The sequence below is a fragment of the Dendropsophus ebraccatus genome, chromosome 10, assembly GCF_027789765.1.
Source record: "Dendropsophus ebraccatus isolate aDenEbr1 chromosome 10, aDenEbr1.pat, whole genome shotgun sequence".
In the NCBI taxonomy this organism is placed as follows: Eukaryota; Metazoa; Chordata; class Amphibia; order Anura; family Hylidae; genus Dendropsophus; species Dendropsophus ebraccatus.
Window position 1 is genome coordinate 87609634 of NC_091463.1, and position 20160 is coordinate 87629793.

At 41.9% G+C, this 20160-nt stretch overlaps 1 protein-coding gene across 1 annotated transcript; it reads left to right on the plus strand.

Moving 5' to 3' along the window:
• Positions 1-14644: 14644 nt before the first annotated feature.
• LOC138766273 (lymphocyte antigen 6 complex locus protein G6c-like) lies at positions 14645-20066 on the plus strand. The gene is made up of 4 exons (XM_069943737.1): positions 14645-14743; positions 15004-15074; positions 18364-18474; positions 19437-20066. The coding sequence occupies exons 2-4, from the start codon at positions 15026-15028 to the stop codon at positions 19631-19633; spliced, it is 357 nt and encodes a 118-aa protein (XP_069799838.1). The 5' UTR covers positions 14645-14743; positions 15004-15025; the 3' UTR covers positions 19634-20066.
• The last annotated feature ends 94 nt before the right edge of the window (positions 20067-20160 follow it).

Below are 20160 nucleotides of genomic sequence, written 5' to 3' on the forward strand. Positions count from 1 at the left end.
ATGTTCTGACGTATCTAAAATTGTTAGAGATGCAACTTTGCAATCAGTTTTTATTTTTAAAAAATCCCACTGTTTTAATCCTATGCAGGTCTATGTGTCTCCATGGTAACAGACTACAAACAACCACGTAGTCTGATCTGGCAGTTACATTGCTTGATAGCAGGTATTCTAGTGATTCAGCAAGAAGTTGGAATTTGACAGCAGGATCAGACTACACGTGTTCTTATCTGTTACTATGGGGATGCACAGATCTGCATATAAGCTGTAGAAACCTATTACCTATTGCAGAGTTGCTTAGTCATTTTAAAGGAGTTGTCCAATGAAAATCTTTTTCTTTCAAAACAACTGGTTTCAGAAAGTTATATAGATTTGTAATTTACAGTACTTATCAGCTGCTGTATGTCCTGCAGAAAATATTGTTTTCTTTTAAGTCTGACACAGTGCTCTCTGCTGTCCGAGACAGGAACTGTCCAGAGCAGCAGCAAACTGGAGAGTCTATGTCTCGGACAGAGGTAACAGCAGAGAGCACTGTGTCAGTCTGGAAAGAAAACATTATTTCCTGCAGGACATACAGCAGCTGATAAGTATGGGAAGACTTGAAATTTTTAAATAGAAGTAAAAAGATTTTCACTGGACAACCCCCTTTAATTAAACAATGGGGATGGTAACCTTTTAAGGGGTTAAAGAGGTTATGCTGAAGTAGAAAAACATTGGTTCTTTTGTTGAAAACACTGCCACTCTTGTCCTCAGTTTGGGCGTGGTATTACAGCCAGCACGGTTCCATTGGAGTGAATAGAGCGGAGATGTAACACCACACACAGCCTGGACCTGTTTTGGGGAGAAATCAGCTGTTTTTTCTAATCCTGGATAATTCCTTTCATTTAGAGTTTTTGAATATTTACAGAAACAGAAGATTAGGTAAGAGATGTATTTATAGTGATGTGATAGTGTTTAGTGTTTTCATGGGCAAATCTCCAAACTGATGAAGAGGAGGAAGCTCGGGGGAAATACAAGGGGAAAACTTCAAAGGGACAAAAAAATCCTTCATCAGTGACGGTATCAGGGCCAGGATCCCCGGAGCTCATCTATGGCTCATCCCCGCTCCTCACCTGTGCTCAAAGTGTTAAACCCAATTGCATTTGCATCTCCCGCCCAGCCTAATATTGTGTTACTATGGTTCCTTTGTTGACAGCCGCTTCATCCACTTTTTACATTTTTACCTTTAAAGTGTCTCCTAGCATTCCTGGGCTCTGAGATACAACGCATCAGTGCCCGCACCTCAAGGGGTTGCAGGGATTATAAGAAGAGATGAGCGAAGACGCAGCTTCCCAAATTTTGGGTCAAACTCATTAAGGACTGACGAATCGAATCTTAAAACTGCCCAAACTATAGTAGCTACAATACTGGGACTATTGCTGAAGGGCGAATCTGTTAAAGCATGTGTGGTGGCCACTCTGCAGCTCCGACCGGTCACTTGCTAGACGGTACTGCGTGATGCCACTATTGTGGTGGTTGGTTGGAGTATAGCGCAGCCAGGTGGTATGTTGTTGTGACGCCAGTGTTAACTCAGCACACAGGTATGGAGGCACATCTGCTTTTAGTTTTTTGTGACTGGCTATACCCTTCCCCAATGGTCGGTGACCTGCCGGGTTGTGATGGGTCCCTTAGGCGCCTATTGCGGTGGTCTGGAGTGGAGATATGACCCACCCGGACTGTCGGTACCGCCACCCACAGAAAGGGGAGCTGACCCACGGATGGTGTAGCTGATGTGTAGGTGCTGGTGCAATAACCACATAAGTCACAGTAGAAAAAATAAACTTGTTCCTTTACTGCTAGATCTTCCGTGATACAAGTGAATAGTGTAATACAGTAGTGGCTTTACTAGATCTGCACCGAGAACTGTTGAGGTAGAAAGTAGAATAGCAGTGCTGGCTCGGTTGCGTGCTGAGAAGAGTAGAGAGAGTTCAGAGGAGAGGAGTTTGTCATGAGAGTCCTAACCCAAGTGCTCTGCCGGAACTTTAGAAGAAAAAGAAGAATAATTGAGAATACTTGAAAGAAGAATACTTGTGCCCATGTTTCGACCTTTGTAGCTATGTGTCGAGTTACCCGTCCTATCAGGGTGACACAAGCCCAAGTCCTAGTTACCTGAGTTGAGCGAAGTGTGCGAGCATTTTCCAATGTCACCTGCATTGTGAGATAGAGTACGTAGGCTCTTAGCTGCTTTGCTCTATCCGGATCAGTTCCTCTACTGTTAGGATACTGTCCTGCAGTAAGTTGTTCACAGCGTGGGTTGTGGTTACTTGTCTTCTCTTTAGTTGTTTAGCACTGCATTATAGGTAGAAGTACTGCTTTAAGAAAGAAAGTCTCTCTGTCTTCCATAAGGATACATTACAGCCAGTCTGTCCCGGACAGGGAACCTGACAGAGCCAGACTCCTGGCTAAACTCAGCAGGGATGCCTGGTCTATGTGTCCTACTCCTCTGAGAAACAATGAAGAACTGAACTAAGTGTGGGTCTACACTTCCTCTCCCCATGTGACAACTTCCTAAAGGGTGTGTAACAGCTCCTGTGAGGGATGGAGAAAAGAGTGCAAGAAGAAAGGAGGATAGAGATAGGTAGAAGAGAAGAGTAGCTCTCATTGGTGAGAAGATCACAAACAAAACAATAACCCTCAGTTCACTACAGCTGTGCAACAGTTACAAATATACAGACAGTGACCTCTTATGGTAAAGCTAAAATATACACCTCTATTTCCACATTATTCCTCATAGTAAAAGGCTTTTGCAAGGTATTTTCGAACTAGTAACACCCTCGGTGGGGCACCACACATTGTTGTTGCAAAAGTGTCAAAAATTGGAAAATCACAAAAAAAAAAAAAAAAGGTCAGTCCTCCAGTCAATCATCCAATTTCAGCCATGGACACCAGTGGACATCAGTAGATCAGCAGCGTAATATCAATTTTCTTACCAGGAAAGAAGTGGCGTGCGAGCACTGACTACGCATTCACTCAATAGGAGTGTCCAGTGCCCAGTGAGTGAATAATATGGGCTGTGTCTTCTCTGGTCCCAGTGAATTTCAGTTACTTGGTAAGTTGGTCATTTGGATTGATTATCTATCTATCTATCTATCTATCTATCTATCTATCTATCTATCGTAAACAAAAAGTGTACGCGGCACTCAAAGAAAATGATGTAAAGAGCCGGGTGCCAATCAGCATGCCAGGGGTCCAACAGCCACAACGTATATACTCGCACAAAGGCTGCGGCACTCCGATAAGTAGTGAAAAAAATCGTGCAAAAATGTATTCACATCCCAAAAAAATACAGAGTAAGCGACGTTTCTGACCGCAGTAGCGGTCTTTTTTCAAGCTCTCACAACACACGTGTCAAAGGGGGTATATATACACACATTAGTAAGTGAAAACAGCTGAGTGATAAGTGACGTACATATGCAAATACAATCATGTGACTAGGGGGAGGAAATACTCCCAGTACAAAATATATGCAATCAAAAAAGTGTTCAATGAAGTTGTAGATCAAAGTGATATAGTCAAAGTATATATTATCACTTTGATCTACAACTTCATTGAACACTTTTTTGATTGCATATATTTTGTACTGGGAGTATTTCCTCCCCCTAGTCACATGATTGTATTTGCATATGTACGTCACTTATCACTCAGCTGTTTTCACTTACTAATGTGTCTATATATACCCCCTTTGACACGTGTGTTGTGAGAGCTTGAAAAAAGACCGCTACTGCGGTCAGAAACGTCGCTTACTCTGTATTTTTTTGGGATGTGAATACATTTTTGCACAATTTTTTTCACTACTTATCGGAGTGCCGCAGCCTTTGTGCGAGTATCTCCTATCTATCTATCTATCTATCTATCTATCTATCTATCTATCTATCTATCTATCTATCTATCTATCTATCTCCTATCTATCTATCTATCTATCTATCTATCTATCTATCTCCTATCTATCTATCTATCTATCTCATATCTATCTATCTATCTATTATCTATCTATCTATCTCCTATCTCCTATCTATCTATCTATCTATCTATCTATCTCCTATCTATCTATCTATCTATCTATCTCCTATCTATCTATCTATCTATCTATCTCATATCTATCTATCTATCTATCTATCTATCTATCTATCTCCTATCTATCTATCTATCTATCTATCTATCTATCTATCTATCTTCTATCTATCTATCTATCTATCTATCTCCTATCTATCTATCTATCTATCTATCTATCTATCTATCTATCTATCTTCTATCTATCTATCTATGTATCTATCTATCTATCTATCTATCTATCTATCTCCTATCTATCTATCTATCTATCTCCTATCTATCTATCTATCTATCTATCTATCTATCTATCTATCTATCTATCTATCTATCTATCTATCTCCTATCTATCTATCTATCTTCTATCTATCTTCTATCTATCTATCTATCTATCTCCTATCTATCTATCTATCTCCTATCTATCTATCTATCTATCTATCTCCTATCTATCTATCTCCTATCTATCTATCTATCTATCTCCTATCTATCTTCTATCTATCTATCTCCTATCTATCTATCTATCTATCTATCTATCTATCTATCTATCTATCTCCTATCTATCTATCTATCTATCTATCTATCTATCTATCTATCTCCTATCTATCTATCTATCTATCTATCTATCTATCTATCATCTATCTATCTATCTATCTATCTATCTCCTATCTATCTATCTATCTATCTATCTATCTATCTATCTATCTATCTCCTATCTATCTTCTATCTATCTATCTCCTATCTATCTATCTATCTATTATCTATCTCCTATCTATCTATCTATCTATCTATCTATCTATCTATCTCCTATCTATCTATCTATCTATCTTCTATCTATCTATCTATCTATCTATCTATCTATCTATCTATCTCCTATCTATCTATCTCCTATCTATTATCTATCTATCTATCTCCTCTATCTATTATCTATCTATCTATCTATCTCCTATCTATCTATTATCTATCTATTATCTATCTATCTATTATCTATCTATCTCCTATCTATCTCTCTCCTATCTATCTATCTATCTATCTCCTATCTATCTATCTATCTATCTATCTATCTCCTATCTATCTATCTATCTATCTATCTATCTATCTATCTATCTATCTCCTATCTATCTCCTATCTATCTATCTATCTATCTATCTATCTATCTATCTCCTATCTATCTATCTCCTATCTATCTATCTCCTATCTATCTATCTCCTATCTATCTCCTATCTATCTCCTATCTATCTATCTATCTATCTATCTATCTATCTATCTCCTATCTATCTATCTATCTAAAAAATGTATCACATGTTAAAAGATTTGATCGGTCAGGGTCTTAGTGCTTAGCTTCCCACTGAGCGGGAGAAGGTGCAGGGAGAACCCTCAGGTAGCCCATTATACTCCCCAGCTATCCACAGTGGTCTCTGTATTTGTAAATGACAGGTATGCTGTAATACTATCTCTCACAGCCGGTGCCTCCTCTTACAGCCGGTGCCCCCTCTTACAGCCGATGCTCCCTCTTACAGCCGGTGCCCCCTCTCACAGCCGGTGCCCCCTCGCACAGCTGCTGCCCCCTCTCACAGCCGGTGCCCCCTCGCACAGCCGGTGCCCCCTCTCACAGCCGGTGCCCCCTCTCACAGCCGGTGCCTCCTCTTACAGCCGGTGCCTCCTCTTACAGCCGGTGCTCCCTCTCACAGCCGGTGCCTCCTCTTACAGCTGGTGCCCCCTCTCACAGCCGGTGCCCCCTCGCACAGCCGCTGCCCCCTCGCACAGCCGGTGCCCCCTCTCACAGCCGGTGCCCCCTCTCACAGCCGGTGCCCCCTCTCACAGCCGGTGCCCCCTCTCACAGCCGTTGCCCCCTCTCACAGCCGTTGCCCCCTCTCACAGCCGGTGCCCCCTCTCACAGCCGTTGCCCCCTCTCACAGCCGGTGCCCCCTCTCACAGCCGGTGCCCCCTCTCACAGCCGGTGCCCCCTCTTACAGCCGGTGCTCCCTCTCACAGCCGGTGCCTCCTCTTACAGCTGGTGCCCCCTCTCACAGCCGGTGCCCCCTCGCACAGCCGCTGCCCCCTCTCACAGCCGGTGCCCCTTCGCACAGCCGGTGCCCCCTCTCACAGCCGGTGCCCCCTCTCACAGCCGGTGCCCCCTCTCACAGCCGGTGCCCCCTCTCACAGCCGTTGCCCCCTCTCACAGCCGGTGCCCCCTCTCACAGCCGGTGCCCCCTCTCACAGCCGGAGCCCCCTCTCATAGCCGGTGCCTCCTCTCACAGCCGGAGCCCCCTCTCACAGCCGTTGCCCCCTCTCACAGCCGGTGCCCCCTCTCACAGCCGGTGCCCCCTCTCACAGCCGGTGCCCCCTCTCACAGCCACCCTCCCTCCGGGTCCCCACCCTATGATGAGTAATATCCATAACACAACAGGAGAGAAAACCTGTCATGGAGGAATCAGGAGAACTGGTGACACAAGGGAGTGTGGGAAAGGAAGGACGGGCAGATAAACCATCACTATGCGAGGCTCCCGCTGCCCATGGCTATGGAGAATTATTATAGAATTATTATACGTGACATTGAACTGCGGGAGAGTTACACCGTGCACTGATTTGGTTGCGGAGAGACGCACACCCTAAAGCAACAGCAAACCTGCCAAACCCACCTACATACTACGCACATAGATTTATACTCTCTATATTTATATATATATATCCCCCCCCCCCCCGCCCGCTCACTGCAGAGTTATGCAGACAAGTGAGAACAAGTCACTGGTCAATGGGTGGGAAATCCTGAGGGACTAGAGAGCTGAAGCTGCACTGCTGGGAAGATGGATGTGTCTAGTGTGTGTGTGTGTATATGCATATATATATACAGTATGTTTGTGTGTTTGTATATGCAGATATATACAGTATGTTTGTCTGTTTGTATATGCATGTATATCAGTATGTTTGTGTGTTTGTATATGCAGATATATACAGTATGATTGTGTGTTGTATATGCAGATATATACAGTATGTTTGTGTGTTTGTATATGCAGATATATACAGTATGTTTGTGTGTTTGTATATGCAGATATATATAGTATGTTTGTGTGTTTGTATATGCAGATATATACAGTATGTTTGTGTGTTTGTATATGCATGTATATCAGTATGTTTGTGTGTTTGCATATGCAGATATATACAGCATCTTTGTGTGTTGGCATATGCATGTATATCAGTATGTTTGTGTGTTTGTATATGCATGTATATCAGTATGTTTGTATGTTTGTATATGCAGATATATACAGTATGTTTGTGTGTTTTATTTGCAGATATATACAGTATGATTGTGTGTTGTATATGCATGTATATCAGTATGTTTGTGTGTTTGTATATGTAGATATATACAGTATGTTTGTGTGTTTGTATATGCATGTATATCAGTATGTTTGTGTGTTTGTATATGCAGATATATACAGTATGTTTGTGTGTTTGTATATGCAGATATATACAGTATGTTTGTGTGTTTGTATATGCAGATATATACAGTATGATTGTGTGTTGTATATGCATGTATAGCAGTATGTTTGTGTGTTTGTATGTGCATGTATATCAGTATGTTTGTGTGTTTGTATATGCAAATATATACAGTATGTTTGTGTGTTTGTATATGCATGTATATCAGTATGTTTGTATGTTTGTATATGCAGATATATATAGTATGTTTGTGTGTTTTATTTGCAGATATATACAGTATGATTGTGTGTTGTATATGCATGTATATCAGTATGTTTGTGTGTTTGTATATGTAGATATATACAGTATGTTTGTGTGTTTGTATATGCAGATATATACAGTATGTTTGTGTGTTTGTATATGCAGATATATACAGTATGTTTGTGTGTTTGTATATGCATGTATATCAGTATGTTTGTTCTGGATGTAGTCACGTAAATGTTTATTCTTCTGGTTTTATGTATCTATGCGTATGTGCATATTTATCTGTGTATCTATGTGCATGTGTATATGTACCTATTGTATTTATATATACACCTATATTTATGTGTATCTGTGTACATATCTGTGTGGATATTTATCTATGTATATGTATTTATGTTTGTATGCGTATCTATGTGTTCATTATATATATATATATATATATATATATATATATATATATATATGTATCTGTGTGTATGTGTATCTGTGTGTGTATATGTATGTGTGTATCTGTGTGTGTATATGTATGTGTGTATGTGTATTTATGAGTATAGGTATCTGTGTATCTATGTGTGTATGTGTATCTGTGTGTGTATGTATGTGTTTATGTGTACAGTATATATTTATTTCTATGTGTGTATGTATGTATCTATTCTATGTGTATATGTATCTATGTGTATATGTATGTCTATCTATGTGTATATGTATCTATGTGTATATGTATGTCTATCTATGTGTGTATGTATGTGTGTGTGTATATGTATCTATGTGTATATGTATGTGTGTATGTGTATCTATGAGTATAGGTATCTATGTGTGTATGTGTATTTGTATGTGTCTATGTGTACAGTAAATATATATCTATGTGCATGTGTATCTGTGTGTATGTGTATCTGTGTGTATGTATGTGTCTATGTGTACAGTATATATATATATATATATATATATATATATATGTGTGTGTGTGTGTGTGTATGTTTATCTATGTGTATATGAATCTATGTGTGTGTGTATAAATGTATGTATGTATGTATGTATGTGTGTTTATTTGTATGTGTATCTGTGTGTATATGTATCTATGTGTGTCTATGTGATAATGTATATATCTATCCATGCACATTTTTTCAATGAACCTTTTACCTGGTTTTCACACTACCTAAACATTGGGCATATAATAAATGTGTCAACACTGTAAAGGGCTTTTTTCCCTGCACTTACTACTGCAACAAGGCTTCACTTCCTGGATAACATGGTGATGTCACTTCCTGGATAACATGGTGATGTCACTTCCTGGATAACATGGTGATGTCACTTCCTGGATAAAATGGTGATGTCACGACCCAACTCCCAGAACTGTGCGGGCTGTGGCTGCTGGAGAGGATGATGGCAGAGGGATGCTCAGTGTCCCTCCAGTGCCCTGTGTCCCTCAGTGTCCCCCTGCCATCATCCTCTCAAGCAGCCACAGCCCGCACAGCTCTGGGAGTCAGGTTGTGACATCACCATTTTATCCAGGAAGTGACATCACCATGTTATCCAGGAAGTGACATCACCATGTTATCCAGGAAGTGACATCCCCATGTTATCCAAGAAGTGACATCACCATGTTATCCAGGAAGTGAAGCCTTGATGCAGTAGTAAGTGCAGGGAAAAAAAGCACTTTATAAGCATTTCCCGTAATAAGTGTATATTGGTGATTTGTATAACTTTTAGGGGGCCAATACAATACGTCAATAAAAAAAAATTGCCAGACTTCTCCTTTAAACGCGCCCAGTTTTAAGGCCAAAATTTGTAGGGGGATAAAAATCATTTAATTGCTTCATAAAGACAGAAGAAGTGCAAGATGTAAAAAAACTAGTGTAATATGTTTGAAAGTGTATATTTGGTATAAAAGTGCTCGTGTCACTATTCCTGCATATCAGTGTGATAATACTTATATGTGTTTGTGCTTAGTGATGTACATGTCTGTATATGTGTGTATGAACTCTATATGGTACCCAAAGGAAAGTATGGGGGCCTGCTGCATCATGCCATGTGCTATGCGGAAACATTCTACCTTGGGCCCACCGGGTGATTGGCCGAACAGATCCAGAGATCAGCCAATGTGCAAGAAAATGATTGTCATATGATCAGAAAATTCGCATTCATTGGCTGCACATTATCCTGTGTTGTAGGGGATATCAAGCCGACAGAAGTAAAGGACTGTTCATACAATTCACTGATTGTTCATACGGTCCTGCCCGCTGTGTAATAGGCTTAATAATTAACACTGATCCATTTGATTGGTGCTGGATATGGCAGCACTATGCCCATCTAATATTGTCCTTAGAAGTATATGGCACTGTAATATGGCACTGTAGTGAGGCACCATATGGCAGCACATCAGGCCTTTATACTGGCTCTATCCAGTTACCTGTACCCAAGTGTGCAACATATCACAGGGCTATCGCCTACTATTTATAATACTGTGGCAGAGGCCTCTGGAGCCCCCGACCCAGCAGGGCCATGTGTTACCCTATAGTGTAATAAAGAAATATTCTCCCTTAGATGTATATTTTCTCCCTAGTAAGATGTTATATGGAGGCACTATATGGCAGCACATGGAGTGTCTGTGACTTCATAGTAAATAGCCACAAACTCATAACTCCGAGACCATGAAAAGATAGGTGTCCTCCTACGTAGCAGAGAAGAGAAGCAGCAGCCCTGAGGAGTGTTGAGCGGACTTATCAATACTTGCCTATGGAGTTATCCATGTTTTTCAGAACTCCTTAGGGCGGCATCCATTCTCTCCAGCCGCCGGGAGTGATTTGGGTTTGGAGAATGTTGCTGAACCCAAACAGAGCCCTAAGCATTCCTTCTGCTAGCCCTTCATTCCTTCCTAGGGTACTACTACATGGCCCGATGGGGGCCCAATAATAACTGTAAATGAGCACCGATCTGCAAGATCGTCGCTCGTTTACTGGGCCTATTACATGGCCTGATTATCGTTTAACAAGGGCTGCATGGACATCGTTACCGATGTCCTTACAGCCCTTGCTAAACTGGCATACATAACCTATCCATGGTCCAGGGCTCCTCTTGTGGTCCACCTCTCCCTGGGTCCCGCATGCTGCAGCTTCAGAGCGGCCTGTCTTAACTGACAGGCCACTCAGCCAATCACTGGCTGTGGCGGTCCTGGCCATTGATTGGCTGAGCGGCCTGTCAGCTAAGACTGCAGCGCGCAGGACCCAGGGAGAAGCGGACCCCAGGAGGAGCCCTGGACCATGGATAGGTAATGTATTTACTTTGCAAATCGGCAGCCGCTGGCCGTGCACCGCTATTACACGTGCGCGGTCGGTGGCCGACAATTATAGGTCCAAACATATATCAACGATCAGCCGATGACAACGATCATCGGCTGATCGTTGTGTTTATTACACGAAACGTTAATCGGCCGGATAGGGATGATTCGGACGATTATCGTTCTGTGTAATAGTACCCTTAGGCCTTATTTACATGTCCCATAAAATTGTCCGTGGTTGCGGATCCGCTACCATCTCCCCTCCGCTCCCATCTCCTCTATACGTTCTTCCCCATTTATAGAGACCAGTAAAGCCTGGATATCAATCACAGAAGGCCCAGTGCAATATACGGCTCCATATTTATTAGGCATAGGTGATAGTAATTTTTATAGCATGGACCAGAGGTGTGGAAGCATCTGTCAGTAGTCTGCGCGGTGCTGACACAAATATCATCATGGTTCATCTGATAGTTTGAGCCAAAGAAATTTTGTTACAACAAGACTGATAGCAATCTGTGTATATGGCTGTGGGGTATGCTGGCACTATGGGAGGAATGAAACATACACGATTATGCTTTCCAGGATCATAAAGTGGGTGGAGTTTCTGGAAGACGAGGGATGTAAAAAAACAAAACGCTTTTAGATATATATGTGGAGTCAACATATGGAAGGGAACGTCTCACCTAGATGGGGTTTTTTTTGTTGTTGTTTTTTACTAATTAGAGCCAGGTAGTGGAAAATTTTTCTAAACTGTTTCTATTTTCAGTTTTTTTTTTTTTTAAATACATTATCGTAGGCGCTGCCATCTTGCCTGAGCAGTTGTTTTTTTTTAACAGCATTTGGTGACATACTTTATGGCAATTTTCACGGACATAGACCCAATAAACATTTCCAGATCCTATTTTTTGCATGCTCTGTGGCCTCTATGACCTGTACAAAGGTTATGTCACTTAAAGGAGAGGCTGAGCTGTGAACTTTATCAATTGTCTTCAGAGGTGGAGACCAAGCAGGAAGGGGAGGAGGCGCGCATGCTGCAGCTCAGCCTGACCTCTATGAGTATTAAAGGAGAAGTCCAGCGAAAATTTTTATTTAAGTATTGTATTGTCCCCCAAAAGTTACCAAATTACTGCACTTACTACTACATCAAGGCTTCACTTCCTGGATAACATGGTGATGTCACTTTCTGGATAACATGGTGATGTCACTTCCTGGATAACATGGTGATGTCACTTCCTGGATAACATGGTGATGTCACTTCCTGGATAACATGGTGATGTCACGACCCGACTCCCAGAGCTGTGGGGGCTGTGGCTGCTGTAGAGAATGATGGCTGTGGCAGCATGTCCCTTCTTTCGGGCGGATAGCGGAATACGCCGGCCCATAGAATGGTGTCTATGGAGCCGGCGGAAAGGCGTGCGGCCATGCGCGCGGACACACGACGGAATTCCACGGATATTATCCGCGATAATTCCTCAGTATGAACCCACCCATATAGAGATATGGCAGATTCCCATTAAGTGGGTTACCCAGGAACATAAAATCATAGCTTGCTACTCTAGTCCTCAGTTTGGGTATAGTATTGCTAGACCATTTTATCAAGGTGAATGGTGCCAAGTTGTAATACCACACACAACCTGAGGACAACAGTAGTGCTGTTTTCGGAAGAAAACAACTACGTTTTTCTAATCTCGATAACTTGGATATATTGGCAACAGGCTGTGTCTGGGATTGGATTTCAGTGTGGGGGATGGGGAAGGTGTTACATAACACAGGAATTCAATGGACACCAAAGTGAGGGTGCCATATCCTGGGCCTCTCCAGCCCCGCACAAGCCATGACACAGCATATCCATTCTGCCTGGAATGTTAGGTCTTTTACCCTTAGGCTCAGTTCACACACTAAAACGAAAACAAATATCTGGCTGTAAATAAGGTATAAAGCAGCTGTTAATGCATGCTGTTAGGCCGGGGCTGCATGGCGAGTCCTGATTGTGTGGCTCAGCCTCTCATCCAAATAAATAGGGTCATGTTGTGACCTACATAGTGACCTCTAGGGTTCATTTCAGAGAGGATTCTAGATTCAAGGGTTCATTTCAGAGAGGATTCAATTCTAGAGCACGTTAAAGCCCATCTGAACCCGAGCGTGCAGCATTTCACCGGTAGCTGAGGAAGTTGGACTGCCTGGAAAATATGGATAGAGCCAGAGGCTGTATCCATGTTTTCTAGGACTCACTAGCCATGTAGAACTCAGTGGGGCTCCTGGACACTGCTTTAAGGGGTTATCCAGGGCTACAAAGGCATGGCCACTTTTCCCCCTACTGTTGTCTCCAGTTCAGGTGCAGTTTGAAATTAAGCTCCATTTACTTCAATGGAACTGAGTTTCAAAACCCCATCCAAACTGGAGACAACAGTAGGGGGAAAGTGGCCATGCCTTTGTAGCGTTGGATAACCCCTTTAAGGGGTTATCCAGGGCTACAAAAACATGGCCACTTTCTTCCAGAGACAGCACCACTCCCCAGCCTCTCCAGTTCCGGTGTGGGTTGCAATTAAACTCCTTTCACTTCAATGGAACTAAGTTACAAATCCCCACCCAAACTACAGACAAGAGTGGTGAGGTCCCTGCAAGAAACTGGCCGTGGTTTTGTAGCGCTGTAGCCAAGCCTAACAATGTTTAGAAGCCCCAATAAATGGCATGGTGGCCACACATGCCCTGTTCTAGGGTAATGAAGAGATTGGCGCACAATCTCCTGGCTGTTTAGGGTGGTTGAGATGTAAATGGCTGCTTCCTTGGGGGTCAAGGTTAGTGACCACTCTTGAAGTTCTGCCCGTCCCATAGGCTCCATTTTATGCTCAGGCAGATTCTGCTGTCCGTGACAATTCTTTGGATGGAAGGCGGAACCTGCCTGTGCATAGAATGGAGCCTATGAGACCGTGGGATTTCAAGCGGGAGCGAGGGTGCTGAGCGATGGAATCCGCTGGAAGTTATCTGCCCGGATTCCGTAGTGTGCACATACCCTTACTCCAGAAGTTCTGGTCTCCATGAACATGAACACACAATGAGACTAAAACGCACGCAACCCTAATTCTGATCCAATGGGGTAACCGTGCATTATGGTCTCATGCTTTATTTAATTCTTGTCCTCAGTTTTGTAGTATTTCAGCTCGGTTCTATTAAAGTGAATGAAACTGAATTGTAATACCACACACATCCTGAGGACAGGGGTGGCGCTGTGGAGCTGCTTCTCTTCCTGCTCTAATAAGATCAATGCCAAGCAGGGGTACATTGGGCAGAAAGGACTGATCTGAAGAATCCAGTTCGTTGGGTCTAAAAATCTAGAAATATATTGGTTCTGAGAACCGTTTGATATCACTGTATACATCAATGGTCCCAAAAAGATGCCAGTCTGGGCCATCTAGTCTATGAATCCAACAAATATTAGTATAGAGATGAATCGGGCGTTCCTTCATCTTACCTACCATATCTATAAATGCTGTGATTTAGTTTCCCAGCAGCTGGAAAACCCCCTACCCATGCCGTAATCTGTGTACTCGCATCACTCGGCTAAGCAGGTGTGGCCGCTACTCATCCAGTAACATGATCCCGCTCCTCCCTCTAACAGGACAAGGTATATAGAGGCTTTTATATATCCTAAACCTCTTCACAGCCCGGAGGACACCAGGAGGAGAAAGTCAGAGGGACGTGCTGGTAATGTCACCTAGCTTTATTTATATCCCTCTCGTGCTTTTTGGATATTTTTAGAACCTTCTCTACTGTTCCATATTCCATAAACCCTTGGAGTGAAGCTGTTTCGCTTGGATCCTTTACCTCATAATCATCGGTTTCCTGCATCTGCTTTCCAGCTCTGTCCTCTTTTTCTCTCTCGTAGTATTTCTCCTGCATCTACCTTTCTTTTTTTTTTACACCCTTCTGGGATCTACAAATAATCTGTCCCCTTCTCCACTCAGAACTTTTCTGGAAGTAAAGACCATGAAGACGCTCCTGTGTATCGGTTTTGCTCTCGGGCTCATTGCCATCGGTAAGTGTTGTGATTTCCTTAAGAAAAAAATTCCAAAAATTCCAAAAAAATCACAGACAGATTATTATATCTCCTTAACCTGGTGTTTTGCATTGCGCTTCATTTCCATGTCTGCCGGAAACCCTGTGAACATAACATCTGTCAGACTTTTGTCTGTTGGGCGTTGCCTCTAGTAGGGGCATAGCATTATTTTTGGCTATGTTCACACAGGAATGGGTGTCGAAAACACAGAAAAAGTACAAGTTTTCCCCTTATAGTTTTGGTTGAAAATTCTTTTGTAAAATATTATGTGTGAACACGAGTCTGTCTTGGTAGCTTCCTAAATTTAGCACCTTTTAACGGGAACACCAAACCGAAAAAAAAGGGTGTGCCAGTATAAAGCACCAAGAAGATCTATAGAGGAACCCAATATTACAGCCCATACTTGGCTTCCTTCATCAGACCTTTGAGTTCGTTGAGGTTCAGATGTCTCGTTTTAACACTTTTGCAGTATTTTTATTTTTTTTTCTCTCCAAACCCTGAAGGATGTAGGTGTTTCTTATCAGGCAAGTAGAGTTTTGGAGAAGTAATGGTTCCCCACCTAGCCCTCAGGCTACTTATACACAAGAACTTGATGTACAGAAGAGGTTGGGTGTGGACCTCTACATATCAACTGCTCTTGTACATTGGGACTATCCAGATTCTGGGACTATCCAGATTCTGTTATATTTTAGACGACACCATGAACAGTGCTCCGTTCATGAAACAAGATTTTCCGCAGGTGGAAAAGTTTAGACGTGATTGGAATGTTTCACGAGGCTGTAGTTATAGTACGGGGAAGCTGAGAACGGCTTAGGGCAGAGAAGCTTTATTATTTACTCGTGTATTACTAATATGTAATGTTTTTGGAGAAGTTGTGTAATGGGTAAAATGTTTGGGGCGGAGAGAAAGACGTCCTAGGCGCCTAACGGCAGACAGACAATATGTTGTTTTCGAGGATCTACTTTTTAGACTGTTTACTACGTAATAAAAAGTATTAATTATAGGTTGATTTCACTGGTTCTAGAGGATCTCTTCCTTCTCTCATCGAGGTACTAACATATGGAGGAGATTGTTAGATAACTAAAAATCATTTGAGATGACTGTTACTATATACTGGGTGGAATCTATGATTGTCACAGCAGAGTGTTGGCCATATACCTTAGATTTTATTAAAAAGATTATGCAGGATTAGAAAAAACACAGCTACTTTCTTGCAAAAAAAAAAAAAAAAAAAAACAGGACCACCCCCTGTCCTCAGTTTTTTGAGGGTAATACAATTCAGCTCCATGCACTTCAATGGAACCACACCCAGACAAGAGTGATGCTGTTTCTGGGAGATATTTTTGTCAAGGCAGCTCTATTGTCTATGGGGCTGCAGGACGGAGATGACTAACAATGCAATACTTAGAAATTTTTTGAAAGATATCTGCCCGGGACATGCTAACATTAGTAATGCTCGTGAAAATATTACTCAGAAGTTGGCCAAAATTGTCAAAATACAGTTGTTTTTCATTTGACAACCATCTTAATCAGCTCTTCATATACTAAAACGAGTGTTATTGAAGGTGATTCACAAGGGCCAGGTACAATGGAAGTCCAGAGGACAAAACCTTAGTGAAGTATCAGTGTAGAGATGTCCTTTGATAGTACATGGGTGTGGCAGGAGGGTCACGTTCCAGATATCATATTTCAGACAGCCAAGATATGACGTGCCTGTACGAACAAGTCCTCCTATAATTAGTATTGTGATGTGATTATGATGTTTATGGTAAATTTATGTGGATATTGATCTCAGTGATAATACTTCCATGTGCCATTCTAGAGGGTGTTTCAGTAACTGCATCTTTTCAACCCTGAGGACGCAACTGGCCTTCTCGTTCCACCTTCTTCACCTTCTCGAGAGGGTTATTAGTTGGTTCCTACTACCATCTACCCTTCAAATGTGATTCGGAATCATGCGGACAAGGGGTAGCTAGGTATACCATATCGTTGCGTAACTCCAACCTCCCAGTCTTTCATTGGGAACTTGACCTTATTAGACAAATATTTGATCTGTCAACACTGGAAATTCTCACTTTTAAGATGATGTTAAAGGAAATTAAATGGGAGGGGCAGAAAGGAACAAAGAGATGATCATGTGGGAAGACTTGTAGAAAGTGCAGAGGGTGCCAAGCAGGTGGGGCAGTAGGATGAGAAAAGGGAACAAATTAGACATTGTTAACAAAAAGCATGATGTGTAGTGAAACCTGGGAACCAACCCTCTTAGTATAGCAAGATGATTTCATCGACTCTTACCTACCCATGACAATAGCTGATTTTGATGCCAGAAAACATAGACCACAAGGTTACACCCTCACTCTGCACAAGATTGGGCCATACGAAACATGGGGTGATTCTCATGCTTGAGGTGAAGCTCAACAATGGCCTTAAAAAGGCCTGGGAACGGACAAATAGGACGTAATCTGACTCTGTAATCACTCTTGTGAAACAACCGCAGTCTTTAATCTAGTCACGGTTGGCCAATTCTTCCCTTTCAGGCTTTGGCTAGAGGCTATGATTCTCTAGAGTTGACTCGCCTATGATAAGAAGATGGTGTTACCTACTATAATCTTAAACTAATGGCCATAGTTTAATTTCTTTGGACTTTATATCTAATGTGGTTACTAGTGAGCAGGAAGACAATTAATGGGTCACGAAGACTTGAGCCACATCAAGGTCCAGGTTAATTGATTTTGGCTTGGGGTTCCTCTGGCATTTACTCAGCCTTGAGTAGTGTGACTTTTTTTCTTTTTCCTTTTTTTTTCTTTTTTCTCTGAAGGTCTGCTGAACAAGCTGAGTTGATCTGATATAGGACATGAATTTAAAGCAGGATTACTATCTCCAAAAGATAGATAAATGGGTGTCCAACCACTGGGACTAAGCTCAAAGCTTGGCAATGTTCAGAAGCCCCATAGTGAATGAGCGGAGCACTAGCTGTACTGGCATACAATAATCCCTTGGGGGGGCAATATACTTTCATTTGGGGTCCAAGTAGTAAGACCCTTCACTAATCCGTATCTTATCCCCTATCCGATGGACATACTTCTACGTACTCCCAAGAATACCATTGGTTTACATACTCAACGTAGTTGCCCAAATGGTGGAAGAGCTAAGATGCAGAATAAAGAATTCCTTTGCCTATTCATTACTTCTTTGCTTAAGGTCTAATGAAAAATTTTATTATGTCTTCACGACTGTATTCACGTCTTTTCCTATGTTTACCTTGCAGCCTCTGCCCTTACATGTAAAAAGTGTGAATTCCGTGCTTTTGCCTTTTGCATCACTGGGTCCGGATCTGAAGAATGTGGCGGAAACTGCTCCCACACCAGAGCCGCCTTTGGTAATTATAGTGCATAGAGTGTTTTAAGGACACTTGAGCCCATTAGATACGTATGTTATTGTTTTCAGCTTATTGGCATGTTGTGTGTTATGTCTACTGGGTGGTGCATGACCAAAGAATGGCATTACACAGGGTATCAGGTTTGTATGGAGTATCTGAGCTCTTGCTTATGAGGTACTAAATTGGAGGTTCTGTGTTAGAGAATTTCCATTTTTAGAAACGTTGGGATCTTGCATTGGATCTAATGGATCTTGAGTTCAAGGTCAGAGGATAGTTTGGCAAATTGAGGTGCAAATTGAAGTCAACCCATTATAATTTAATAAAATATATTCTAGCTAGAGATAGAATGCAGGTATCGGTGCCCTAATACTCCCTAGTGTCAAAGCGTACCCTGATCTAGAACCCAGATATCACTGCTTTAACACTTCTGGTGTCAACGTATATTCGGGTCTAGAACCTAGTTTTTGACAATTCCCAGTCTATGAAAGTTTACTATGAGCTAGAACCCAAGATTCAAGTTTGAGGAGTTAAACATTAGGCCAACACTACCTTGACCTAGATTCTGGGTTCTAGCTCATCATCTACTGAAATTGAGGTACTGAGATGCTAAATATTGGGTTCTAGCTCACAATCCACTTAGAAGTTATGATGTAGTGGGGCAGTGAATCTTGGGTTTTAACACTTTATACTTTGACATGAGATGTTGGGGTAGTGAATTTTGGGCTCTAGTACAGAATATACCCGGCCATGAGAAGATGTAGGATCACTGAATCCTGGGTTCTAGCTCACACCACATGGGAATTACGAGGTGTTAGGACACTGACTCTTGAGTTCTTGCCCAGAGTATGTTGTGACATAAGATGGTGATCTAGACCATTATTTACTTTGACATTATAAAATTTTAGGATGACGTATCTTTGGACTCACCATAACTCTAAAAAATTTTTTTTAATTTTCTCTAGGTTCCTTCTCCTTGTTCAGCAAACAGGGTTGTGCCAAGGAATGCAAGGAGGCCAAAAACCAGACCGACAACATCTTTAACTTCCAGTATAACACCACATGTTGTGCCTCAAATATGTGTAACAGCGGGAGCTCCGTTGGGTTCTCGGTCTCCCTTGGGCTGGGTATGGGTCTCTTGTGGCTTCTGAACGCCGTGTGAGACTTCCCCACCACCAGCACTGCAGACACCACATTATAGGACTGCCTTGAAACAAGGCTGAATGAATATATGCAGATGCTATAAGTGACAACACTGGACTGCTTCTTCAGAGGGTTATACTTGGTGTACAAGTCACAGTCGGCCACCATATGACTTGGCTTGGTCCTACAAAACTAACAAGCCCCCTTCTTTTTATGGCTTTTCTCCTCTTCTTTCCCATTCTTCACCATTACCACACGATGACAGTCTACTGTGACCCCAGTCTGTGAATATGAAGTCTTCCGATAGGACCGATTCACTTCAATGGTTTTACTCCTGCTGCTCATCCCTTATAGGGTTTCCTTACCTAATGACATGCCTCTTTAATTTGTAGAATTCTATATTAAAATTATGTATTGTATAGAAGACTAGATATTAAATCTTATTTGTGATACATTTGTCTCACTGGTGTTTGTTTATGACCGATACACATGGAACTTAATTTAAAGGAACATTCCAAGCAAAATTAATCTATTGTGTTATACAGA